This window comes from Aphelocoma coerulescens, unplaced genomic scaffold (genome assembly GCF_041296385.1).
Source record: "Aphelocoma coerulescens isolate FSJ_1873_10779 unplaced genomic scaffold, UR_Acoe_1.0 HiC_scaffold_97, whole genome shotgun sequence".
Classification (NCBI taxonomy): Eukaryota; Metazoa; Chordata; class Aves; order Passeriformes; family Corvidae; genus Aphelocoma; species Aphelocoma coerulescens.
The window spans coordinates 579060-605557 of NW_027184078.1; the positions used below are offsets into that span (position 1 = coordinate 579060).

General features: G+C 58.4%; 1 protein-coding gene and 1 long non-coding RNA gene across 4 annotated transcripts; both read left to right on the plus strand.

The window, feature by feature from the left end:
* Positions 1-5302: 5302 nt before the first annotated feature.
* LOC138102664 (uncharacterized) lies at positions 5303-10163 on the plus strand. Its single transcript, XR_011147469.1, has 3 exons — positions 5303-5373; positions 6640-6876; positions 8325-10163. It is a non-coding gene; the product is annotated as an uncharacterized lncRNA (long non-coding RNA).
* A 1740-nt stretch (positions 10164-11903) lies between these two features.
* LOC138102632 (zinc finger protein 436-like) lies at positions 11904-22030 on the plus strand. 3 transcript variants are annotated; one of them, XM_069000355.1, is made up of 5 exons: positions 11904-12209; positions 12385-12659; positions 14707-14940; positions 18336-18414; positions 18601-22030. In XM_069000355.1, exons 4-5 carry the CDS (start codon positions 18363-18365, stop codon positions 19689-19691), a joined length of 1143 nt encoding a protein of 380 aa, XP_068856456.1. In that variant the 5' UTR covers positions 11904-12209; positions 12385-12659; positions 14707-14940; positions 18336-18362; the 3' UTR covers positions 19692-22030. The 3 variants fall into 3 exon arrangements, with proteins under 3 accessions (XP_068856456.1, XP_068856455.1, XP_068856457.1); XM_069000354.1 differs by lacking the exon at positions 11904-12209 and having other exon boundaries at positions 12258-12659; XM_069000356.1 differs by lacking the exons at positions 11904-12209; positions 12385-12659 and having other exon boundaries at positions 14664-14940.
* Positions 22031-26498: the final 4468 nt, after the last annotated feature.

The window sequence follows — 26498 nt, forward strand, 5'->3', positions numbered from 1 at the left end:
GGCAAGGCAAGTGACAGGTACATTCAAGGATTACTGGGAGACAAAGGCGGCCAGGACCAACTGCTCTATCCGGCCTTGATCCTGCATGGGCCATCTCTAATCTGCACCTTAAACACTTGAGCTACCTGCTTGCCTTTGTAGACAAAAGAACTCTCATTCTAGTCTCAGAGCCCAAGGGCAAAATATGAATTGCCTCCAAAATTCAAGACATGCAAGGATTGGTTCCAGACAAAGCTGCCCTTAAAGAGGAGTCCGGCAGCATGTGTCCTCCCCTGGGCTTCTTCTCACGTGCTCCTGAAACACTGGGGATATATGAGAGCCTTGAGAGTCCTAGGAGGAGCAAACAGGGCAGGACAAGGCTGGGAAATGCCAGGAGAAAAGGGATCTTGAATTCCAGGTGGAGGAGGGGTGAGCAAATTAGTGCAAGGCAGGGAATGGCTTCAAGGTCAAGGCAAGACAAGTGGTGGCTTTGCAAGGCAAAACAAGGGACAGGTAGGCAAGGCAATGAGAGTCCTCGAAGGAGAAGGAAATGAAAGGTTTGACCTGGACAAATGGGAAGGGAAGTCAGGTGGGGGATGGGTGAGCAAGTCAATGCAAGGCAGTGGAGTGAAGTAAGGCCGAGGGAAGGCTACAGAGACAGCAGCAATGCAATGCAAGGTTTGGGGAAGCGTGTGAGCAGTGGGCTCTGCCAACCGGCCATGGTGGCGAGGGTACGGCAGCTGTGAGCGGTGTGGCAGGGGACTCTGTGTGTGTGGGGGTGGGTGTGTGCAGGGGGGTGTGTGTGTGATGGGGGTGTGTGTGTGTGATGGAGTCTGTGTGTGTGATGGGGGTGTGTGTGTGTGATGGGGTCTGTGTGTGTGATGGGTGTGTGTGTGTGATGGGTGTGTGTGTGTGTGATGGGTGTGTGTGTGTGTGATGGGGGTGTGTGTGTGTGCAGGGGTGTGTGTGTGTGTGCAGGGGTGGGTGTGTGTGTGCAGGGGTGGGTGTGTGTGATGGGGGTGTGTGTGTGTGATGGGGGTGTGTGTGTGTGATGGGGGTGTGTGTGTGATGGGGGTGTGTGTGTGTGCAGGGGTGTGTGTGTGTGTGCAGGGGTGTGTGTGTGTGATGGGGGTGTGTGTGTGTGCAGGGGGGTGTGTGTGTGATGGGGGTGTGTGTGATGGGGGTGTGTGTGTGTGCAGGGGTGTGTGTGTGTGCGCAGGGGTGTGTGTGTGCAGGGGTGTGTGTGTGTGCAGGGGTGTGTGTGATGGGGGTGTGTGTGTGTGCAGGGGGGTGTGTGTGTGTGCAGGGGGGTGTGTGTGATGGGTGTGTGTGTGTGCAGGGGTGTGTGTGTGATGGGGGTGTGTGTGTGTGCAGGGGTGTGTGTGTGATGGGGGTGTGTGTGTGTGCAGGGGGGTGTGTGTGATGGGTGTGTGTGTGTGCAGGGGTGTGTGTGTGATGGGGGTGTGTGTGATGGGGGTGTGTGTGTGTGCAGGGGTGTGTGTGTGCAGGGCGTGTGTGTGTGCAGGGGGGTGTGTGTGATGGGTGTGTGTGTGTGCAGGGGTGTGTGTGTGATGGGGGTGTGTGTGATGGGGGTGTGTGTGTGTGCAGGGGTGTGTGTGTGCAGGGCATGTGTGTGTGCAGGGTATGTGTGTGTGCAGGGGTGTGTGTGTGTGTGTGTGTGTGTGTGTGCAGGGGGGTGTGTGTGTGTGCAGGGGGGTGTGTGTGTGATGGGGGTGTGTGTGTGTGCAGGGGGGTGTGTGTGTGTGATGGGGGTGTGTGTGCAGGGGTGTGTGTGTGTGCAGGGGGGTGTGTGTGTGTGATGGGGGTGTGTGTGTGTGCAGGGGTGTGTGTGTGTGTGTGCAGGGGGGTGTGTGTGTGCAGGGGGGTGTGTGTGTGTGATGGGGGTGTGTGTGTGTGATGGGGGTGTGTGTGTGCAGGGGTGTGTGTGTGATGGGTGTGTGTGTGTGATGGGGGTGTGTGTGTGTGATGGGGGTGTGTGTGTGTGCAGGGGTGTGTGTGCGCAGGGGGGTGTGTGTGTGATGGGGGTGTGTGTGTGTGATGGGGGTGTGTGTGTGTGCAGGGGTGTGTGTGTGTGCAGGGGGGTGTGTATGATGGGGGTGGGTGTGTGCAGGGGTGTGTGTGTGCAGGGGTGTGTGTGTGATGGGGGTGTGTGTGTGTGATGGGGGTGGGTGTGTGTGCAGGGGTGGGTGTGTGTGTGCAGGGGTGGGTGTGTGTGATGGGGGTGTGTGTGTGCAGGGGTGTGTGTGTGATGGGGGTGTGTGTGTGTGCAGGGGTGTGTGTGTGTGATGGGTGTGTGTGTGATGGGGGTGTGTGTGTGTGATGGGTGTGTGTGTGTGTGATGGGGGTGTGTGTGTGTGCAGGGGTGTGTGTGTGTGCAGGGGTGGGTGTGTGTGTGATGGGTGTGTGTGTGTGATGGGGGTGTGTGTGTGTGCAGGGGTGTGTGTGTGTGCAGGGGTGGGTGTGTGTGTGCAGGGGTGGGTGTGTGTGTGCAGGGGTGGGTGTGTGTGATGGGGATGTGTGTGTGCAGGGGTGGGTGTGTGTGTGCAGGGGTGTGTGTGTGTGATGGGTGTGTGTGTGTGATGAGTGTGTGTGTGTGCAGGGGTGTGTGTGTGATGGGGGTGTGTGTGTGATGGGGGTGTGTGTGTGTGCAGGGGTGTGTGTGTGATGGGGGTGTGTGTGTGTGCAGGGGGGTGTGTGTGTGATGGGGGTGTGTGTGATGGGGGTGTGAGTGTGTGCAGGGGTGTGTGTGTGTGCGCAGGGGTGTGTGTGTGTGCAGGGGTGTGTGTGTGATGGGGGTATGTGTGTGTGCAGGGGTGTGTGTGTGTGCAGGGGTGTGTGTGTGATGGGGGTGTGTGTGTGTGCAGGGGGGTGTGTGTGATGGGTGTGTGTGTGTGCAGGGGTGTGTGTGTGATGGGGGTGTGTGTGATGGGGGTGTGTGTGTGTGCAGGGGTGTGTGTGTGCAGGGTATGTGTGTGTGCAGGGGTGTGTGTGTGTGCAGGGGTGTGTGTGTGTGATGGGGGTGTGTGTGTGTGATGGGGGTGTGTGTGCAGGGGTGTGTGTGTGTGTGATGGGGGTGTGTGTGTGTGATGGGGGTGTGTGTGTGTGCAGGGGTGTGTGTGTGTGTGCAGGGGTGTGTGTGTGTGTGTGCAGGGGGGTGTGTGTGTGCAGGGGGGTGTGTGTGTGTGATGGGGGTGTGTGTGTGTGATGGGGGTGTGTGTGTGATGGGGGTGTGTGTGTGCAGGGGTGTGTGTGTGATGGGGGTGTGTGTGTGTGCAGGGGGGTGTGTGTGTGTGATGGGGGTGTGTGTGTGTGCAGGGGGGTGTGTATGATGGGGGTGTGTGTGTGCAGGGGTGGGTGTGTGTGCAGGGGTGTGTGTGTGCAGGGGGGTGTGTGTGTGTGATGGGGGTGTGTGTGTGTGCAGGGGTGTGTGTGTGTGCAGGGGTGTGTGTGTGTGATGGGTGTGTGTGTGTGATGGGGGTGTGTGTGTGTGCAGGGGTGTGTGTGTGTGATGGGGGTGTGTGTGTGTGCAGGGGTGTGTGTGCGCAGGGGGGGGTGTGTGTGATGGGGGTGTGTGTGTGTGATGGGGGTGTGTGTGTGTGTGCAGGGGTGTGTGTGTGTGCAGGGGGGTGTGTATGATGGGGGTGGGTGTGTGCAGGGGTGTGTGTGTGTGCAGGGGTGTGTGTGTGTGATGGGGGTGTGTGTGTGTGATGGGGGTGGGTGTGTGTGCAGGGGTGTGTGTGTGTGTGCAGGGGTGTGTGTGTGTGCAGGGGTGTGTGTGCAGGGTATGTGTGTGTGCAGGGGTGTGTGTGTGTGATGGGGGTGGGTGTGTGTGTGCAGGGGTGTGTGTGTGTGCAGGGGTGTGTGTGTGCAGGGGTGTGTGTGTGTGTGCAGGGGTGTGTGTGTGTGCAGGGGTGTGTGATGGGGGTGTGTGTGTGTGTGCAGGGGTGTGTGTGTGTGCAGGGGTGTGTGTGTATGTGTGATGGGGGTGTGTGTGTGCCAGGGGTGTGCAAGTTAGGGGGCGTTGTGTGTGCCGGGGTGTGTGTGTGCCGGGGGTATGTGTGTGGGGGTGTCACGATCCGCTAATGCAAGCGGGGGTCGTGATGGTTCGTTTATAGATCTCAGAGTGTAAAAAGGACACAAGAAATTTCAGTTTAAATCAAAACAGTGCACCTTTATTAAGTGCCCACAACACAGTAATGCAATAGAAGAGAGAAAGAGAGAGAGAGACACAAAGTAGGGAGGAAGAAAAAGGGGGGGGGGGGGGGGGGGCAATAGCTACCAACGGATGAGACGAAGTCCTCGTGGTCTTCCGCCAATAGATTCGTCTTCTTTCCGTGGGGGAGATCTCTCCGACTTGGTTATTTCAGAAAGTCCCTTTATAGTCCTTTTCAGAAGCGAGGGGCAACTGGCCAAGAGGTTGGGAAATTTACAGCCATTGTTGTGGAGTCCGTTGCTTTGGGAAACAGGTACAGGACAGACGCACAAGACCGGTGTGCAGGACAGGTGTGCAGGACAGGTCGTTCCTTTCCGCTTCAGCTCAGTCCTTCCCGCCTGGGCAGCAAGAACGGCGCAGTCCATTGGGACCTGCACTAATTTTCCTCAGGAATGCGTACCAGTTCCCAGCGGGCACACCCGTAGGCAACACTCAGCAGACATCCCACCTCAGCCAGGCCAGGACTCCTGTGTTCAGTCTCTGTTCTCGGCGATGATCGTGAGGCAGATGAGGGATCTTTGGACCGTCTCTTACAGGGGGGGAGCATGTTCGGTGCCTGGGGAGCCACCCTGCAGCCGAGTAGGTGTCGGAATAAAAGGAATGATATGAATGTGTCTTTACAAACAGACCGTGTGAATCTGCTTGTAGATAGGGCTAGGAACTTCTGGGTAGTGAAGTAACAGGAGAAACTATTAGTTCTAGAAACTGTTACTAATCAACACAACCTGTTGCTCAGCTGTCATAGGTTAGCAAGCATAGTCCCGGAAGGGATATCCTTGCTAAGGGGTGCTTACAGCTTCCTCTGGGACCTGATAGAACCTATCAGCTGGCCAGTTTGAATATGGACAATTCTTTAAGCCACTTAAAGTTGTGACCGCCTCTGTGATCCACACTTAAGAATAGACAAACTCCCCCCCAAGCTCTCTCTCGTTTCCGGCGCTGGGACAGGTGGCTGCGGGCCCCGTGCAGGGGCCAGTGGGCCCGGCCAGGCCCTGCTTGGGCCAGGCCGGGCCGGGCCACGGCCAGCCTGGAGCCATGGGACTGTTCCAGCCATGGAACCCCCCCCCACTGCCTTGCCGTGGGCGGCCAGAGAGGCTCGGAACCCCCCCCCTCTCCACTGCGGCCGAGATTCAGCAAAGCGGCACCTCTGTCCGGCACAGGTCAGTGACCAACAGCGATAAGCAACATTCCAGCTGCAAGGCCGAGGTGAGATTAACCCTTTTATTGCTGTGAAGAGCTGAAAACCTGAGGGGAGAGAGAGAGGAGATGCTTAAAGCTGAAAGTCTGTTGTGAAGCTATGATATATCAGAGTATCCCGTTGTAATTTCATGAAGATATGGGGGGTGGAGTGTTCAAGTCATAAGCAATAGGCAGATGCTGCCGCAGCTGTAATTTCATGAGAAGTTTGGACAGAGAGAGAGATGAACCAGATGAGGACTTTTGCTCCAAAGAGGAAAGGAGAAAAACCTCAATTCCTAGAGATGCTCCCAGAGATAGTCTTGAAGATAAGAAAGACCCTTTGCTCCCATGGAAGGAGAAGGGCCTCTGGTTTTTTTGTTTCTGAATGGCTCAACCTTAAAATTGTACCCCAAAAAACTTCAAGAGTGGACCCTCGAAAGCAGTTGCGGGAAAAGCTGCAAGTCGGGGGAAGGGACTCACATGTGAGCAGAGAGACTCCTCTTCCTAAATGGACTGAACAATATTTGGAAGTGGGTGGCTGTCTCGGTGTGATACTGTTTTCATAGCGTGAGCAAAAAGAGACTTCTCTTTCTAAATGGACTGAACAAGGTTATTATGGAAGTGGTAAACAGACTGAACATCTTAAGGGTTGTCTTTACATTGTCAGTGGGAGAAGGGAGGAAGGTGGGGGGAGGAGGAGAGTTCTGAAGGTGGTATAAATTTTTGGGTTTTTTTCTTTTCTTCTTCTAGGTCTGTTAATAAACTTCTTTATATTCTTTCAAGTTGGTGCCCGCTTTGCATTTCTCCTAATTCTTATCTCACAGAGGATAAACAGTAATGAGTATTTTAGACCAAATCACTACACTAAATTGGTGTTTCTGCCCGGTTACAAACCCAACCCGCGACATCAGCCAAGGCCATGTTAAATTCCTAAACCTGGAGCAGGACAACAAAGACTTAATAGAACTATGAATAGTTACTTCTTCTTTCCTTTATATAACGAAAGGGGGATGTATATTAGAGTGGGGCATAGAGTAAGCAATTCGGGAAGTCTGTACCTGCTGAGTACCTCAGCCAGTGAGAAAAAAAAGAGGGCGATGTGGCAGGGAACTTAGGATAAAAAAGGAGGCTGTGTCCCCCAGTCATTTGAGAGACTATGGGAAATGCCCCATGGCCTCTCCTTTTATTCGAATAATGTTGCAGGACTCCTCTGTCTTCTTTTTGGACATAAACCTCTGGTTTTGTAGATTAATTTTCCTGACAAGATGGGGACTCATCTGCAATCCTTCCACCATCCTGGTGAAGCAGACAACGAGCGGAGCTGAAGGCGCACCTCACTTATCTTTTCAGTGATCAGCTCCCTTCAGTGGTGGCAGCACCGGGTGATTGATTGGGTTCCCAAGACTGTCCAGGAGACAGACAAGTGGTGGACCAGGGGGGGTCCATGAAGAGTCTGCAGGGAAGGACCACTGAAAATCTCACTGGTGAGTACAATGGGATCTTCAGGGAGTAAACCTGGGAGGGCACCCATGGAGGGTACCACAGGTAAACCAGGGCACCCATGGAGGGTAGCAAACATAAAGCCAGGAATGGGTCCCAGCAAAAGGGATGATGACACTGAAATATCTCCAAAGAGTCCCTTGGGAGAATGTCGAGGTAGTTTGCACATTCTTCTAGAGGTAATTAAAGACAATCCATGACCGGGGGTGGGGGGGCAGAGGGGAGAGGCAATCAGGGGAGTTGAGAAAGGGTCTCAACAATCCATGCCCAGGTGGCTAAAAAGGGGAGTCGAGAAGGGGTCTCGACAACAGAGGATGGATGGTGTTGGTATGTTGGGAAAGGATTGGTTGAAGGCAAGTGTGGAGGAACATGATTATGGCAAGTACCAGCAGAAGGCACTTACCCTCACAATTTCCCAGCTGATCCAGGGCCAGCCACAGGTTCTTTGTATTCCCTGCTTCCAGGACAGCGAAAACAAGGAAGTCAGGACTTAAAGGTGTTTCTCTATGATGGGAAGCAGCAGGACCAAATGCAGAAGTGTGAGACTGGGAGCAGGGCCCATGCCCTGCCCGACCCCTTCGTGCGCTGCCTCCCCCAACGGGCCCGCACCTGGTGCCGGCCCTGCGCCCGCGTGTGGCCCTGAAACCGCCGCATTTCCCTGCGCTCGAAAGGGACTTTGTGCGGCCACCCCCCCTCGTTGGCCCTCCGACCCCGCTTTCGGCCCCAAGCAAAGCCCACCCTGCTCCCGGGCGCCGCGGCACCGCCCCCGCGACCCGCCCCTGTCGTCCTAGCCCCATTTGGATTGGCCGCTCGCCCGCCGCCCTAGGCATTCCCTCTGGCAACGGGGCGAGCGGCGGCGCCTGCGGAGCCACGGGAAGCCCTCCGCAGTGGGCCAGCGCGGGGTCCGCTCCTCGCTCCGGCTTTGTCCCCTTTGGCGGCTGCAAGGCCACGGGGACGAGGACAGAGCGGAGGGTAACGGGGAAGGGCATTTCCATATACGTGGGACAGCAGCTGTTGAGGGTACCTCCCCCTCCGCAGCGGGGTTTGGAGGGGACGGGAGGAACCGGTAGGGGCGGGGCAGGGAATACAAATAGAGGGGGGAGATTTGCAGTGGGGAGCAAAACAAGGACAGCCCAGAAAGCCTCTCAAATTGTCCCTTTGCCCTCTCTGAACCGACCTAATTCACCCTTAAAATGGGTTCGAAGTGCCCCAGATCTTGTCCACGGGTGTGGGGGCAGGCGGGGCCAACAGGACACACCTGTGTCCCAGCAGCTGGGTGCCCAGCCGGGAGCAGGAGCAGGGCTGGGGCTGCTCCCAAAGTTGCCCCGCCCCAATGCCAGAGCCGGACATGGGCTGAGGGGGGGCTGGATCAGGCTTTATTGTCCAGCTGCATGCCAGGAGTGAGCACAAAATCTACCTGCATTCTCTGCAGCATGCCATCCTGGAGCAGAGCCATTGCCAAAGGAAGCCGTGAGCCCGTGCCAAGCCAGTGCCGGAGTGGGATCCTAGCAGCACCTGTGGAAGCCGGGAGAGAGGAGCCCACCTGGAGCAGGTTCCTGCCAGGATTAATCATCCCTTGGGTTCCCACCAGGGTCTCATGCTTCCTAAATCCCCCACAGTGACACTGTGGCCCCTCGGTTCCACCAGGTTCCATAGCATCACAGTGGTGCCCAGGGTTCCGTCAGCTTCCCTAGCATCCCCACGGTCTCCAGGGCTCCCTGAGCTTCTGTGGTGTCACAGTGGAGGCAGGGTTGCATCAGGCTCCATAGCGTCACCACGGTCTCCAGGGCTCCGTGAGCTTCTATGGTGGTGTCACAGAGGAGCCAGGCTTCCTTGTAGTTCCCCAGCATCACAAAGGCTCTCCTGGGAGCCACGGGTCACAAAGCACCGTGGGCTCTGTGCAGCCCCGCTGTGTCACAATGGCCGCTGGCTTCCACGAGCCCCTGCAGTGTCCCAGTGGGCCCGTGGCTTTAGGAGTGGGTGGCTGGGAGTTGGTGCCAGCGGCTGGGGGAGAAGCAGCAGGGACAGCAGAAGGAGCAGCTCAGCAATGCCCCCAGTCATCAGTGCCAAAGATTGCCTGCAGTGATTAACCAAGATCCAGCCCCAGTGACCCTCAGACTTTACCATCACCCAGAGCCACCCATCAGCTGGGGGAAGCTGTCCCAGCCAAGGACTGCAGAGCCACTCCCGGACACTGGGAATTCCTGCAGCTGCCTCCAGCCACAGCTGAGGCTCCAACCCCGCTGGGAGAGGGCCCAGCTTTGACAGTGCTGGAGAAACAAACTGACAGCACTTCTAGTGCGGGAACATCTGCTTTCATCCTCCTCTTGGCTTCCTCCTAAGCCTGGCCAGAGCTCAAGGAGGAGCCAAGGGAGCTGACTTTGACCATACAGCCCCAAACAAGGCCAAATGTCGGATTTCATGGCCTTGCCTGGCTTCTAAACACAGAAAGGTCAATACATGTTTCACTAATGAGTGGATACATCTATCACAGCGCTAATGATCATGCATAGTTCGGTAATGAGCAGATACAAAGATAACCTTTGGTTGGAAGGTTCATCCAGAGGTCACCTTTGGCTCAGGGCCTGTTGTTCAGGCCTCAGTCAGGCCTCTTGTCCAGGCCTTGGCACTTCAGGGACGTGGTTTAGTACTGGGCTTGACTGTGCTGGGTTAATGGTTGGACTCGATGAGCTCAGAGGTCTTTTCCAACAGAAAGGATTCTGTAATTCCAGGATTCTGTCTGTTGCATTTAGCCAGGTCCATGGTACCAGCATTGCTTTGGTCAAAAAGGCTCCTCTTGCTCAGCTCTTGTGGCCTAAGGCTTCAGCTCCTTCAGCTCCTGGTGCTGAGCTGCTCATGCTGAACGAGACGACTTGGAGAGAAGAATACAGTTCATCCAATTCCTTCTGGCACACGGAGAGGGGAGGCTGTGAAAACAGGAGCATTGTTTGCTGTGGCCTCCTCTGTGCCCTTCACGCCTTTCAGCGCTTTGAAACAGCCAAGAGCTTTCTCCAAGAGTGCAATGAAGCAGCTGTTCCTGCTCCCAGCTCTCGCCCTGCCCAGTCTCTGCCCTTGACTGCTTTTGTCCCTCTTGCTGTGCCCTCTGTGCCCCCGGGGCTCGGTGGCTGCTGCCCAGGGCTGTGGCACTGGCACAGATCCAGTGCTCGAGACCCTCCTTTCTCTGCCCTTGGAGCTGCCTGCTCACAGCAGCCTTTGCCACCTGCAAGCTCCACATGGACAGGGAGTGCCCACCTCTGCTCCTTGCACACCCTCCAGGAGCCCAGGGCTGCCATCTCCAGTCCCTGCTGGCACTGAGGGCTCCCAGGTGCCCCAGGCTGCTGTGGCACCGCTGCCAACGGGAGGGAACAGCGGCAGGGGCTGTGCTGAAAGTCAGCTCCATTTGCTGCTGCTGCTGCTGCTGTGGGGGTCATTTGTCCAGCCCTGCCCCAGAGTCAGGGATCAGATCCAGGCCCTGCTGCTGCTCCCTCGGGATCAGCCACAGTTTGGGTGTTGCTGTCAGTGCCAGCAGGAGCGGGCGCTGGAGCAGCGGGTGCTGACAGTGCCCCAAGCCCCAGGGCCCGAGGGCTGCCTGGGCTGCGGGGCTGGCAGGGAGCTGCCCCTTGTTCTCCCTGTGCCTCACGCAAAGCTGGGCCGCTCACAAGTGGGGCAGCACAGCAAACAGGGAGCCTGCCAGTCTCTGCCAGCCCTGTCTGCTCTGAGATTGGGCCTTGGAGCTGCAGGGGGACAAAGGCAGCTGCTTCTGGTCCCTCTGCATGTCCCTGTGTTCAGCAGTGCTGCTCCATCATTTAGGACGTATTTTCTGTTTTATTAATAGAAAAGCAAAAAAGAAAAAACCCAGAAAATATTATGACACATAAAACCAAAACCCAAATGTGGAGTGAAAAATCTTTTGTAACTCTGGATTAAGAGGTAACTGATCTTTTCAGAAAGACAACTCAGGTATTTGTAAATATGCTGGTGGCATTGATCCATCTTACTGACCTCAGCAGTCCTTTTTTAAAGATTTTGGGTATGTGTGGGAGCGACTGGGATTGACTGGGATTTACAGAGCCTTCCCTGGGGACAGCTGGAAGTGATCCCCCCGTTCCCCCGCCCTCCCTCGGGCACTGCCGCATCTCCCAGCCTGCGCCGCCGGGATCTGCCCGGAGCAGCGCGATGGCTCCAGCGCTGGGGCTGGGGGCTCCTGGGGCGGCGAGGGGGGACTGGGACCCCAGCACCCCCTGGGACCCCCCTGAACCCCTCATCCTGCACAGGGACCCCCCTGAATCCCCTACTGCCGCACATCAGGACCCCCCTGCTTCCCTTTTCCCGGCCATCCCATGTCTCCCAGCCCCCAGACCTCCCGTGTGCTTGACCCTGGGACGCCCTGGAACGCCTCGAACCCCCAGTCCTGCCTTTCCCAGCCCCCAGCCCCACCTTTCTGCAAAACCGGAGACCCCCTGAACTCCCCCTTCCCGGGTGCCCCCACCCTGTTACCCCCCTTCCCTGGGCACAGGGAGCCCCTGGAACTCCCTTCTGCCTCTCCAAGTCCCTGCCCCCCATTTCCTCGGCCCTGAGACCCCCCTGGACCCCCATTCCTGAGAACCGAGATGCCCTTTTACCCCTTTGCCCGGCACTGAGACCCCCCTGCACCCCCTTACCCCGCACCAACGCAGCCTTTTCCCGGCCACCCCCCTCTCCCAGCCCCACCCTTTTCCTTTACTCTGGGAACCCTGTGCCCCCATTCCTGCATTTCCCAGCCCCTCAGCCCCTCCTTCCCTCACACTGAGGCCCCCTGGCACCCCCTTTCCTGGGCACAGGATTCCCTGGACACCCCATCCCACCTCTCCCAGTCCCTGCACCCCCTTTCCTTGACTCTGAGCCCCTGAACCTCCTTCCCAGCTCTTCAAGTGCCCCCTTTCCTTGACCTGCAGACCCCCTGGATCCCTGAACTCCCACTCCCCCAGATCTCTGTGTCCCCCCAGTTCTCCACTCCCTGCAGTACCTGGAAGTGGCACTGTCAGGGCCCGGCCCGGGGGCCCCCCACTCCCTGATCATGGGGACGTGGATGGGACCCCCTCCGAGTGCTGCCACAGCGAGCGGGGCCGGATGGAGCTGCAGGCACGGGGATGGCAGCGGGAGCCAAGCCAGGATATTGGGATAGCCAGACCCGGGATACTGGGATAGCCAGACCCAGGATATTGGGATGGCCAGACCTGGGATATTGGGATGGCCAGACCCAGGACATTGGGATAGCCAGACCCGGCTCAAGGAGAGGAACCGGCACGCGGCCGACAGTGACCTGGAGACGGGGCCGGTACAACCAGAGCGGGGGGAGTGGGGGGAGCCGGGGGCTGGGCTGGGATCTGTGGGAATGGGATCTGTGGGAGTGGGATGGGATCTGTGTGCCTGGCATAGGAATCCAGGGAGCTGCAAGGGGCTCCGTGGGGCTGGGACACGACTCCATGGGTCCGTTCTCTCCTCGTTCCCAGGTCTCCCCACGGTGCAGGTGGTTCCCAGCTGCGACCTCCTGTCCAACGGAGCGTCCATGGATCCCACCGGCATGGCTATGACGGGTGAGATTTCATCTCTTTCCAGCTGGGATCCGGGAACTTTGCGGTGTCCGACGGTGCCACCCGGATCCCCCAGAGGTGCTGGGAATCCAAAGGGATCCTGGCAGAGCAGATGAAGCATTACCTGGGACACACCTGTGTGGAAGAGCTCCCAGAATACATCGGATGTGGTCAGGAGGCTCTGGAGCACAAAGGTGGGTGTGGGAGGGGGAGGGGAATTCCTATGGGAATGTGGGATTCAGGAATGGGGCACTTGGGAATGCAGGAATTCTCATGGAATTTCCATGGGCGGATCTCACTCTCATCCCAGTCAGGTGAGAATTCCATGGATGGATCTCCCCCCCAGCCCATTGACATGGGAATTCCATGGGGAAATGATTGGAATTCATGGCCAATCAAATGACAGCGGTGAAATGAGAAGCAATCCCTGCTGCGACTCGCTGGGACATAAATCCCAATCCTTTCCCCAGGCCAGGTCTGTGGTGCCCGTGGCAGCGCCAGGGGAGTGCCCTCTCCCTGCCCCGAGCCGAGCTCGGGCCTTTCCTTCGGTGTTCTCTGCCCTGCCCGGGACAGGAGGGCACTGACGGAGCGGCTTTGGTGGCACCGGGCACTGCCCGGGCTCCGGCCACTGCAGGTGGCTCCGTGGGAATGTCCAACACCAAATCTTCAAGCCAACAACAGCTCCTGGAGGGGATTCTGCCCCCTCTGCCTGTCCTGGGAGCCCAAGGGCAACGCCCCGGGCACAACAGCCCAGAGTGCTGGAGCACAGTGTCCCTGGGCCAGGCCGTGTTCCCTGGCTGTCCCCTGTCCCTCGGCTGTCCCCTGTCCCTTGGCTGTCCCCTGTCCCTCGGCTGTCCCCTGTCCCTCCGCTCCGTGGGGCCGGGGGTGGCAGCAGGACCCAGGGCAGCCCTGGGGGAGAACAACCCTGAGCCCCTGCTGGGCCAGTTCCCCCAGTTCCACCCGGGGTGGGGCCCAGGTCACTCCCAGCATGGGCCCTGGGGCTCCAGTCACCCCAGTATGATCCCAGTCACCTTCAGTTACACTCAGTATGATCCCAGTCACTCCCAATATGATCCCAGTCACTCCCAGGATGATCCCACTATGATCCCACCATGGTCCCAGGTGTTCCCATTCACCCGTCTGTACCCCCCAGATTTCTTCTGCAGCCCCCCCGTGAGAGTGGGGGTGGGGGCCGAGTGCTGGTGCCCCCCTGCCTGCAGCAGATCCAGCGGCGAGGGGATTTCGGGGGGTCTCTCAGCATATGGGGTCCCCCGGGATTTGGGGTGAACCTCCCGGGCCCCCAGGATCTCCCTGAACACGCTGACGCTGCCTGTGCGCAGCGAGAAGGTTCATACCCGGCACGGGGTCCCCAGCTCTGTCACTGGCATCGCCCAGGTACCCCAAAACCTCCCGGGAATCCCCAACACCACCCGGGGAACCCCAAAAATATCCCCGGGACCCTCCAAAAACTCACCAGGACCGCAAAGCCCCATACAGACCCCCCAAAACCCTCTCAGGACACCAAAATTCCCACGGAACCTCCCAACACCCCCCGGACCCCCTTGAGAAGGTTTATACCTGGCAGGGGATCCCCATCTCCATCACTGGCAGGGACCCCAAAACAGACTTGGGACACACAAATATTCGCCCCAGGATCGCCCAAACCCCCACTTTGGGACTCCTGAAAACCCCTCTCGGGAACCCCCAAAAACCCCCGGGACCCCAAAAACCCCCAGGACCCACAAAACCCCCCCAGGAGCCCCTCGCGATCGTTCAGACCCAGCACGGGGTCCCCATCGCCATCATCGGCATCACCCAGGTACCCCCAAACCCTGCCGGGACCCCCAAACTCTGCCGGGACCCCCACCCCCACCCCACCCCCCCCGGGCTCCGCTGCCGGAATCAACGGGAGTGGTGTTGCCCTTTTAACGGGAGTTATAGTGGGGACCAATTTTACCGGCGGATCTCAAAGCGCCGATGGTAGAGCGAACCCCAAAATTTCACCCGGGGGGCACTCTCCCGTTTGCTGCACTCGGGGGAGCCCCGAACGGCGACGGGTCCTGGGCTGAGCCCCCCACTCAGCCGGGGATGGGGAGGGAACAGGGAGGGCTGGGACGGGGTTTGGGGGTGCTGGGGTTAACTGGGGGACCCCACTGGAACCCCTTTCCCGCTGTCCCACCTCCCCGGATCCCCCCTCTCCCACCCCTTTCCCGTTGTTGCCCCAAACCTCCGCTGCCCCAGCTCGCTCTGGGGTGACCCAGCCCTTTCCCATCGTGGCCCGGCCCGGCCCCGCTGCCCCGAGAGCTCCCGGAGGAAGGGCACGAGGAGGAGGAGGCGGGACGGAGGAGGAGGAAGAGAAGGGCCGGGGGGAAGAAGGAGGAGCCGGAGCAGGCGGAGGAGGCTCCACGTGCAGGCAGCGCTCTCTGCATCCGCAGCCGCTCGGGCCGGGAGCATCGCCCGCCCCGCATCCCGCAGGTGCCCGGGGAGGGGGAGCTCGCCCCAAACATCCCGGGAGGTGTTTTTGGAGGGGGGGAGGGATATTTGGAGCTTCCAGGGAATCTATTTGGGGCTCGCTGTTTCATCCTCTCTGTCGGGGCGGGCGGCGCGATGTTTGGAGCTTGCGGGACTCCAAAGCCGAGCCGCAGATGCCCCTCGGGCGGACATCGGGGGTCCCGGGAGGTGTTTTTGGGGGTCCCGGTGGCGGTGGCGGCAGAGCGGGATGCGGGTCCCCCCGCGGTGGGGGTTGGGCTTCTCGGGCCGGGCCCTCCGAGCTCTGCCGGGGCCCCGTGGGGACGGCGCGGCGCCGGCGGGGGCGGGGGGACACCGGTTTTGGGCACCCCCGGGAGAGCCGCGGCTTCCCTAAGCGGGACCCCGGAGAGAGGAGAGCCCCAGAAGCCCAAAGCGGGGACCCCGAGAGGGGGGACCCCTGGGATTGGCGGGACCCCGGAGGGGGGGTCTGGGGGCTGCAGGGGCGGCACGGCCGGGAAAGGGGCTCGGGGGTCCCGGGGCCGGAAAGGGGCTCGGGGGTCCCGGGGCGGGAAGGGCTGCTCCCAGTATGAGCCCAGTCAGACCCAGTATGATCCTGGTCACTTCCTCTCACTCCCTGCAGAATCCCTGTTGCTCCCAGTATGAACCCAGTCACTCCCAGTCACTCCTCATTATGATGCAGTTTGCCCCCAGCACAGTCTCAGTTGCTCCCAGTACTTCCCATTTTTGTCCAGTGTGTTCCCCGTTCTCCCAGTTGCCCCAGCATAGTCCCAGTCACTCCCAGTATGATGCCAGTCTCTCCCAGCAGGGCCCCAGTCACTCACATTTGCCCCCAGTTGCCCCCAGCATGGTCCCAGTTCTCCCCAGCACATTCCCAGTCACACCCAGTGTGGTCCCAGTCAGCACCCACATGGTCTCAGACACTCCCAGTATACCCCAGTTGCCCTGACCATTCTCGTGGTCATTCCCAGGCATTCCCAGTTACCTCAGCATGGATCAGTTGCCCCCACATTTATCCCAGTCACTGCCAGTACATCCCAGTTGTCACCAGCATGCATCCTATCATTCCCAGTTCCTCCCAGTGCATCCCCAGTAGGCTCTCAGCATGGGCCTGGTAGCTCCCAGTAACCCCCACTGACACCCTCTATAATCCCAGTATGATCCCAGTCACTTCCAGTATGATGCCAGTGACCCCCAGGGTGTTCCCAGTAGGCTCCCTGTCAATGCCAGCATGAGCCCAGTAGGCTCCAGTATGATCCTCGTGACTCCCTGTCTCTCCCAGTATATCCAAGTCACCCCCAGCATGCTCCCAGTCACTCCCACTTCTTCCCAGTTGCTTTCAGCACGATTCCGGTTGCTCATAGCCATTCCCAGTCAATCCCAGTATGATTTCAGTCACCCTCAGTGTGATCCTAGTCTCACGCAGCATGGACCCACTGTGATTCCGGTATGATCCTAGTTGCCCCAGCATAGTTCCAGTTGTTCCCAGTTCCTCCCAGTATGATCCCAGTTGCCCCTAGAATAGTCCCAGTCATGCCCAGTTTCCCCCAGCATAGATCCAGTTGCTCCCAGGTGCCCCCAGCGTGGTCTCATTTCCCCCCAGCATGATCCCAGCTGTTCCCAGTGTGGTTCCAGTCACCCCCAGTATGGTTACAGACACTCCCAGTATATCCCAGTTGCCTTGAACATTCTTGTAGTCATTCCCAGTTGCTCCCAGTTGCCCCAGTAAGGTTCCAGTTACCACAGAATTATCCCAGTCTTTCCCAATTACTTCCTGGGTCTTCCAGCATGATCCCAGTTTCTGGCAATTGCCCAAAGTGTGGTCCCAGTTGCTCCCAGTATGATCCCAGTTGTGGCCTCAGCGCCCTCAGCATGGTTCCAGTACCCTCCAGTTGATCCCAGTTGCTCCCAATGTGTCCACATTTTCCTCCCAACATGGGCCCAGCAGCTCCCAGTAACCCCCAGTCAGGTTCCATTCACTCCTGCTGTAATCCCAGTAGGAACCGTAGTCACTTCCAGTATGGTCCCAGTTGCCCCTCTCAATGCCAGTATGGTCCCAGTTGCTTCCAGTCACTCCCAGTATGATCCCAGTTGCACCCAGTCACCCCCAGCATGGTTACAGTCACCCCCAGTATGCCCCCAGTCACTCCCAGATACTCCCAGTATTATTCCAGTCATGCCCAGAGTGACTCCCTGTCACTCCCAGTGTGGGCCCAGTTGCTCCCAGCATGGTCTCTGTTGCTCCCAGTCACCTCCAGTATGGTTCCAGTCATGTCCAGCACCTTTCCAGTCCCTCCCAGTCTGATTCCAGTATGGTCGCAGTCATCCTCAGATACTCCCAGTATCATCCCAGTCAGTTCCATTAGGATCCCAGTATGACCCCAGCATGGGCACAGCTGCTCCCATTATCTCCCAGTGTGGTTCCAGTTGAACCCAGTTGCCCCCAGTTCAGACCCAGTCACTCCCCACATGAGGTTGAGCACTCCCTGAATTCACAGCCCCCCACCCGTGGGATCATCGCCCCCCATCCCGCAGGTGCCCGGGGAGCGGGAGCTCGGCCCAGATATCCCAGGGGGGTTCCCTGGGTTGGGTTTTTTTCGTGGGGATGTTTGGAGAATGAAGAACTCCAAAGCTGAGCAGAAAATGCCCCTTGTGAGGACATTGGGGGTCCCCAGGAGGTGTTTCTGGGGGTCCCGGTGGCGGTGCCAGCAGAGCCCTGGCAGCGGGCAGGGGGATGTGGGGTATGCCCTGTGGTGGGGGTTGGGTCTGCCCGGGTCAGGCACGGCCACCTCCAGCCCGGAGCCAGGGGGCTGCAGGACCCCTTGGGAGAGCCAGAGGGGGAACCTCGGGACCCCAGAGTGGGACAAGCAGAGAGGGGCAGTACCGGGACCAGGGGAGCCCCGGCAGTCTGGAGGAGCGACCCCCTGTGAGCCCCAGGACCCCAAAGTGGGGAGCCCAGAGAGGGGGGAGCGCCGCCATTCGCAGGACCCTCAACAGCCTGGAGAGGGGCAGGGGGGACTCCTTGGACCCCCTGCACCCCAAAGCAGAGAATAAGGGGAGAAGGGACCTGGGGACCCCATACCCCCAGCATCCCTAAATGGGAAGACCAAAGGGGGGAGCTTTTGGATTCCTGGACTCCCAGCAGCCTGGGGAGGGTGGAGACCAAGTAGAGAGGGGGACCCCAATAAAAGAGGGACCCCCAGCAGCTGGGACAGGGGGGAACCCCTGAACACCAAAGGGGGGAGATCAGAGACAGGGAACTCCTGAGAGGCTTTTTCAGAGCAGATTTTTATGAACACACAGTGCCCAGTGACTTCTAGAGATGGACTTGGGCAGAGGGACCTTAAACTCAATGTGCTCCTTCCTTGTTTTCCCCAAACCAGGATTTCCCATTCCCAGCCCTTGATACAATGGAGGAGGAGGCTGCGAGGGAGAGGAAGATGCCCCAGGAGCCCCAGGCAGGTGAGGAGGAAGTCAGTGCCCCTTTCCCCCTCTCTCCTGCTCCATCTCCCAGCCCAGCATCGCCCCCGGCTGCAGGACAACCCCTCTGCCGACACCGTCCTGCCGGGGACGGACTGGGGGGATCTCCTTCCCCTTCCCTGTGGCACGGAGGCAAATCCCATCCTCTCCTTGTCCTTCCTCCCCCAGACAAGGAGCTGAGCACGGAGCCCAGGGAGGACAAATCCCCACGGCAGAACCTGGTGGAAGAGGCCGTTTTGAGTGGCTCCATGGTGCAGGAATCCAACAGGGAGGAAAAGCCCCAGAGATCCCGCAGGAGGAGGGGCTGCAAATGCAGCCCAGGGTGCTCTGAGGAGGAAAGACCCACCCTGTGCCGGGAAGGCGGCCGGAGATCCAGCCAGAGGTCAGAGCTGGTGGTTCATGAGCAGCTTCACAATGGGGAGAAGCCCCACAAGTGTGGGGAATGTGGGAAGAGCTTCAGGCGGAGCTCCCACCTGATCGACCACCAGAGAATCCACACTGGGGAGAGGCCCTACGAGTGTGGGGAATGTGGGAAGAGCTTCAGCCAGAGCTCCAACCTGATCCGCCACCAGCACATCCACACTGGGGAGAGACTCTATGAGTGTGGGGAATGTGGGAAAAGCTTCAGCCGGAGCTCCCACCTGATCATCCACCAGAGGATCCACACTGGGGAGAGGCCCTACGAGTGTGGGGAATGTGGGAAGAGCTTCAGACATAGCTATGACCTGATCGTCCACCAGCGCATCCACACCGGGAAGAGGCCCTATGAGTGTGGGGAATGTGGGGAGAGCTTCAGATTGAGCTCCACCCTGATCAACCACCAGAGGATCCACACTGGGGAGAGGCCCTACGAGTGTCCTGAGTGTGGGAAGAGCTTCAGACGGAGCTCCCACCTGATCTGCCACCAGATGATCCACACCAGGGAGGGGCCCTATGAGTGTGGGGAATGTGAGAAGAGCTTCAGCCACAGCTCCCACCTGATCCGCCACCGGCGCATCCACACCAGGGAGAGGCCCTACGAGTGTCCTGAGTGTGGGAAGAGGTTTCAGACCAGCTCCACTCTCCTCCTGCACCAGCGCATTCACACGGATGAGAGGCCCTTCCGCTGCCCTGACTGCAGGAAAGGATTCAGGTACAACTCTGACCTCATCAGGCACCGGCGCATCCACACCGGGGAGAGGCCCTACGAGTGTCCCCAGTGTGGGAAGAGCTTCTCCAGGAGCTCTCAGTTGACCCAACACCAACAGAGGCACTGCTAAGGGAAGCTCTGCGAGTGCCCCAACTGTGGGAAGAGCTTTGTCCTCTGCTCCAGCTCCATCCCCCATCAGAGGACCCACGTTTGGCAGAGCCCTGGTGCCCCACATTCCCTGTGATCTGTGTTGGGAAGACCCCTGGCTGGTGCTCTCCACGTTCTCCTGGATCCCCATAGGCACCTGGATGAACGCAGGGGCAGGAACATCCATCGGGACTCAGATCAACATTGGAAATTCATTGGGAAGAGCTGATTTTTTACCTTTACACCCTAAAAAATTTCATCTACTCTGTCCAATTGTCTCTTCTGCTGGCTGCGGAGAGAAACAATGGACTCTACACGATTCAGTGTGAATCAGGCAGAAGCCATTTTATTGATGACCTACTGTCCCTCATATACAGTTCTTGCTTTCCCTACACATGATCGTGCATAATTATTATGGGTTAAGGGCATTTTCACACGCTGCTTTATGCTTTGTGATTGGCTCTTGTCTGTGTGTCACATTGTCTGTCGTGTATGTCACAACTGTCCTTCAGTTTGCGTTTTCTTATCCTTTTCTTCCTTTGCTTGTTCCTCATTCACATCCTCCCCAGTGCTGCTTGTTCTTTCTCACAACCTCCCCATGGACTCTTCCCCTATGTTGTTCCACAGTCTCATGGCATCAATGGGTCCCACTGAGCTCCATGCCCACCACAGGCTCCTCATGGACTCCTTGGAGGAGAGAATTGGAGGCCGGGATTGCACAAAGCTCTCAGAGACTCCCAGGCAAAAGCCAAAGCCAAAGTCCTTTGAAAACCCTGCAGTCCCTGGGAGCATTCAGGAGCCCCCCAGGGCCATTCCTGACCAAGGCTCCCCAGGGACTCCTTCCAGCAGATCCCTGAGGCCACTGGGATGTGGGGGGATGCTGAGGGCAGGACAAGGGGCTGACAGTGCCCAGCCTTGCTGGGGCTGTGCCAGGAGGCCCCAGGGCCTCAGGACAAGGTGTCTCCTCCCAGCCCTTGGTGGCACAGACACTGCTGTGCCCCAGGGCACCAAGACTTGGCTTCTCTTTGTCCCCCCCTGTCATCCCTGCCTCCAGTTCTCTGCTCTGACTGGAGCCTGGGGACACTTTCTCAGTTGTGTCCCTCACTGGGACCCATGAAAACTTCCAGAAACTTTGAAGTTCAATTCTGACTTGAATCCTTGAGAGGTTTGTGCCAGTCCCTGTCAGGGACTGATGTTCAGGGCCTCAGCACCAAGGCCCGAGAGGGTCATTACAGTCCTTGTGCTGTGTCTGTGCTGCTGAGCTGGGCCGGGCTCCTGGCACAGAGGCAGCTCCTGGCAAGCGGCAGCGCTGCAGAGAGACAGCTCTGGCCAGGAGCAGCTCCTGGGCACAGCCCAGCAGGGCTGGGGCACTGCCTGCAGCCAGCCCGGGCACAGCACAGAGGCACACAGGGCTTCAACTCAGCCGGGGCTGGGAAGAGGCTGGGAAGTGACTGCGGGAGAATCACTGCCAGCCCCTGGCACAGGAAGCCTCTGGCTGCAGGACACGGCAGCTGCAGCTCCTGGAGGGATCTCCTAAAGCTGCAACATCCCCGTGCCTACGGATTCTGTGAGTACAACTCAGAGCATCTCGAGTGCAGGGGAGATGAAATGCTCATGAGGCTCTGACGGGCTGAGGGTTTCTGATCACTCCCAGAATATTTCCAATACAAGGATTTTGATAGAAATGAGGACATTTCCTGAGACTTTGTTTTCAGTTTCCTGCCACTGGAGAATGGTGGGGAGGGAGGATAAATATTAAAGGTGTTATGAATTTTGTCAGGTCCCTGGGACATCCAAACTGTTACTTTCAGTGATCAGCAGGTGCACAGGAGATCCCTCCTGTGCTTTCAGCCACTCCTGTGCCCATGGACAGCACGAGCATCACCTTGGCTGGACCCATCAGGCTCAGTCTGAGCTGTCCTTTCTCCAAGCTGCAAACAGAACCTGCCCCAGCCAGTGCCCTGCACACAGGCAGGTTTCTGTAGGGCCAAGGAGAGTGCACAGAGATTTGGGGTCCGTGAGTGCTGGCAGGGAGAGATCAGGCACAGGGAAACAGCTCCAGAGGAAAATCCCCAGGAAGCAGAGATGAGATCAGGGAAGGAGAGAAAACAAACCCAGCAATGTGTCAGGGAGAGCTTAGAGACCTCCACAGGATGCCCTCGAGTGCAGCCCCTCCCTCTGAACAAGCCCCCTCCCTCCTGTGCCCCCCAGCCAAGCCTCTGCCCTCAGGGCCGAGGGTCCAAGGCGTGAAGCCCCTCCTGTGCAGGCAGAGCTGCAGCAGAGCCGTGGGGCAGCTCTGCAGCCCCGGGCCCAGTTCCCTCTGCAGAGCACAGGGCTGGGAGCATCTGCCTGGCACTGGGGGGCTCTGGGAGGGGGCACAGCTGGCTCAGGGTGACGCTGTCCCCAGTGCCCGGCTCTGGGCAGGGCTGTCAGTGCAGCCAGGGCAGCAGCTCAATCTCCCTTCATCCAGTGCCAGCTCTGGGACTCTTGGCTCTCTCCCCGAGGTTTCCTTCCAAGCTGGGAGTTCCCTCCAGGATGCAAATCTGTCCTGGAGCATCTTTGTGTTATCTGAAAGGCCCAGAGAGAGGAGAAAAGCAGAGATGCTACAAGTGTGAAAATGCTGTTGGGTTGGTGAAATGAGCCAGGTGTGTCCTCGGCTATGAATGTGGTGCTGAGACCTTGAGAGAGGGACGGACATTTGGGGGTCTGTGGTGGATCCATCTGCTCCCAGCAGCACCTGGTGATCTTTAAGGGAAACATGGGAGGGTGAACCTTCTGCATTTGAGAAAAGTGAAACAGAGAAACTCTGAGCAGGTCAGAATGACAGAGCACCTCCCCTGAGTCTCCACTCATCATCTTGCCTTGCAAAAGTTGCTCTGTTCTCCCTGAGGGCAGCAGAAATCCTGAGGATTTCTGATAACGAAGAATACCAGGAGAGATTTGGGGGGAGCTTAAAAACAAAAACCTCAGAACTCTTAAACACAAAAGGGTGTCTGTGTATGTTCCAGGGGAGGGTGGATGGGAAATGGCTTTGATTGTGGTTACAGACATCTCCTCTAACTCTTCACTGTCTTTTTCTCCGTGGCAGAACCCAATGCCCGGACACAGCCAATGTCCAACAGCAGCTCCATCAGCCCCTTCCTCCTGCTGGCATTGGCAGACACGTGGCAGCTGCAGCTCCTGCACTTCTGCCTCTTCCTGGGCATCTCCCTGGCTGCCCTCCTGGCCAACGGCCTCATCATCAGTGCCGGAGCCTGCGGCCAGCACCTGCCCAGCCCCGTGTTCTTCTTCCTGCTCAGCCTGGCCCTCAGCGACCTGGGCTCCATCTGCACCACTGTCCCCAAGGCCATGCACAATTCCCTCTGGGCACCAGGCACCTCTCCTACTCAGCATGTGCTGCTCAGGTGTTTTTCTTTCTGTTCTTCATCTCAGCAGAGTATTCCCTCCTCCTCCTCATGTGCTACCACCGCTACGTGTCCATCTGCAGAGCCCTGCACTACGGGGCCCTCCTGGGCAGCAGAGCTTGTGCCCACATGGCAGCAGCTGCCTGGGCCAGTGCCTTTCTCTACGCTCTCATGCACATGGCCAATACATTTCCCCTGCCCCTGTGCCAGGGCAATGGCCTGGGCCACTTCTTCTGGGAAATCCCACACATCCTCAAGCTCTCCTGCTCCAAATCCTACCTCAGGGAACTTGGGCTCATCGCTGTCAGTGTCTGTTTGGTATTTGGCTGGTTTGTGTTCATTGTTTTCTCCTATGTGCAGATCTTCAGGGCCGTGCTGAAGATCCCCTCTGAGCAGGGCCGGCACAAAGCCTTTTCCACGTGCCTCCCTCACCTGGCCATGCTCTCTCTGTTCCTCAGCACTGTTATATTTTCCTACCTGAAGCCCCCCTCCATCTCCTCCCCATCCCTGGATGTGGCAGTGTCAGTTCTGTACTCGGTGCTGCCTCCAGCCCTGAACCCCCTCATCTACAGCCTGAGGAAGCAGGAGCTCAGGGATGCCCTGAGGAAAAGGATCACGGCTGGTTTTCAGCAGCAATAAACTCTCATTCTCCTGCAGAGCTGCTCTGATGTGACTCATTAATGCCCACTCTGTGTCCTGTGTTTGTTGCTGCTGACACAGGTGTTACGCTGCTGTGAATTTGTTCACACAAAAGTCTTTGTCTGTTCCATTTTTAATTTGGTATTTGCCTTTCCAGTGTGACCCAGAGACTGTAGAAACGGGGAGCTGCACTACAGTATGTGTGTGCTGGAACAAAAGAAAGAAGCCTGTGTTGTCTTGTTTCCCTGACATCTTTCCTCCCTGACTTCTCTGGAGCTGCAGGGTCGGTGCCTCTGGGCAGAGCTGGGGGAGAAAAGAGTCCCAGCAGGAGAGCACTGCCAGGGAGCCCCAGGGCTTCTCCTCCGTAACTCCTCTTCCTTCTCTTCCACACTCCCCTGCAGAGCCCCTGCGTTGGTTTCAGGCCTCAGGGCTCTGTCAGCTGGGTCCCAGTCCTGCTGTGTGACTGCCCAGGGACTGCAGGCAGGGACAGGCCGTGGGCACTGCTGGGACAGAGCTGGGCTCTGCAGCAGCATTTCCATCATGCGAGGGCATCTCCCCAGTGCAGGGCCTGAAAGCTTCAATCTCCTTCCCAATTTTGTCTCCAGGATGTGCCCAACGCAGCACCCTGGAGAGGAAACCAGCCCTGAGCAGCAAAGGGTGGCAGTGCTCAGGGTGGGGGCACCCAGCAGTGCCCTGGCAAAGCCAGCGCCGCTGCCAGCAGGGGCCTCTCTGCCCAGCTCACAGAGGTTGTTCTTCCCTCCATGGAGGGACATCCAGGGACCGGGTCAGGGCTCCGTGTTTGCAGTGCACAGACAAGACACAGCCCTGAACACCCTGTGTGGGGGGGGGGGGACATAAACCCAGCGAGCACAAACACCTTCAGCTGTTCCTGGAGTTCCCAGAGAGTGCCGTCCCCTGGGAACCCCCTGGATGCGGGGCTGGGATGAGCTCCTGTGCACAGAGCTCCCCGTGCCCATCCCTGCGGCCGTGGGGCACCTCGGGCAGGGGCAGGGCAGGGTGACACCCGCAGGGCTGAGCTCCCTGCCAGGCTCTGGCAGCGGCAGCAGAGCCCAGGGAGCCCCTGCCCGTGCTGCAATGAACTGTCTGCGAGCGTGCCAGGGAAGGACTCGTGTCCCTGAGCAGCCCTGGGGCTGTGAGCAGGGCATGAGCCCAGCTCAGGGGTGGGCACCCGACAGAGCCCTGACACTTCTGGGTGTGCCCATAAGAGAAGGCTTGGGCAAGGTGACCGTGGTAAAACCTCTCTGTCCATCAAGTGACAACCAAGTGTCTCTGGCACTGTCCCTCCCCAGCCAGGCACTGGGAGAAAATAAGCTGAGAAAACTGTGAGTCACCATGAAGAGAGATTAATGGTTGGGGCAAGGAAGTAAAGAGCAAAGGCCAAATGCAGAAGCAAAGAAAGCACAGGGAGGCAAGAATTCAGTGCATGGAGTGGCTGCCTTGGAAGACAAATGGATCAATACAGAAAATCCAGACACCCTCTTGCCCCCTTCCTTTCCCCCAGTCCATTGCTGACCATGATGTCCCATGGAATGGGAGATCCCTTGGGTCAGTCCAGCCCAGCTGTCCCCTCCCTGTGCCTTTGGGAACACTTGCCCACCCCAGCCCATGGTTTGGGGGGGCTGCAGAGACGCCTCATGCGGGGCCAGCCCTGCTCAGGGACAGCCAAAGCCTTGGGCTGGGACCAACCCCGCTGCAGCCACCAGTGCCAAGCACAGCAGCCCGGGGGCTGCTCTGGACAAAGGCAACTCCAGCCCAGCCACAGCCTGGCCAAGGGGGCTCAAGGGGCTCTTCCCACCTCTGTCATTCCATGAATCTTCTCCCTGCAGAGCTCTGTGGAGACACAAGTGACAGAGAGGCAGAAGCAGAGCTATAAAATGCACCAGTACAAACACAGCAGCTCCTGTGAGGAATGAACCCTCCCAGGGCAGCGCTGGGGCAGGAGAAGCACCCAGAGGGAGGATGAGCTCAGGGCATGTGTGTGTGTCCAAGGCACAGAGGGTGAGGCTGGGAAGAGGTCAGGGCAGGGCTGGCAATGGCAGCGCAGAGCCGAGGGCAGCGAGATTGTCCATTGGGACACAGCGCAGCCTCATGGAACTCAGCAGGCCCCTGTGCCAACATGGAATCTCATGGAAACACGGCTCCACTTTGACCAAGTGGGGCCTCATGGGACACCAGTGACACTGGGACACTGCCAGCTCCTGTGGAATCCAGTGTCCATTGCGACACAGTGCAGCCTCATGGAAACCTGGAGACCACTGTGGGGCAAAGGAATCTCATGGAACCAAGGGTCACTTGTGACAGAGAGGGGCCCCATGGAACACAAGGGCCACAAAAACATTGCCAGGCCGAGTAGAAACAAGGTGCCATTGTGGCAGAGCAAGGCCTCGTGGGACCTAGGGGAGCACAGGGTCACAATGGATTCTCATGGAACCAAGGCCCCATTGGGACAAAGCGCGGCCTCATGGAAGGAAACCCGGTGCCACTGGAACATCTGCAGCCTTCGAGGAAGCAAGTGTCCACTGTGACACAGCACAGCCTGATGGATCCCAGGAGAGCACAGTGACGCCAGGGAATCTTGGGGAACCAAGTCTCAGCTGTTACAAAGAGGGGCCTCATGGCACCCAGGAGACCATTGTGACACCGTGGAATCTCATGGAAGCAAATGTCCACTGTCCCATGGTGTGGCCTCATAGAGCGCTGGAGACCATTGTGACACAGGGGGAAAA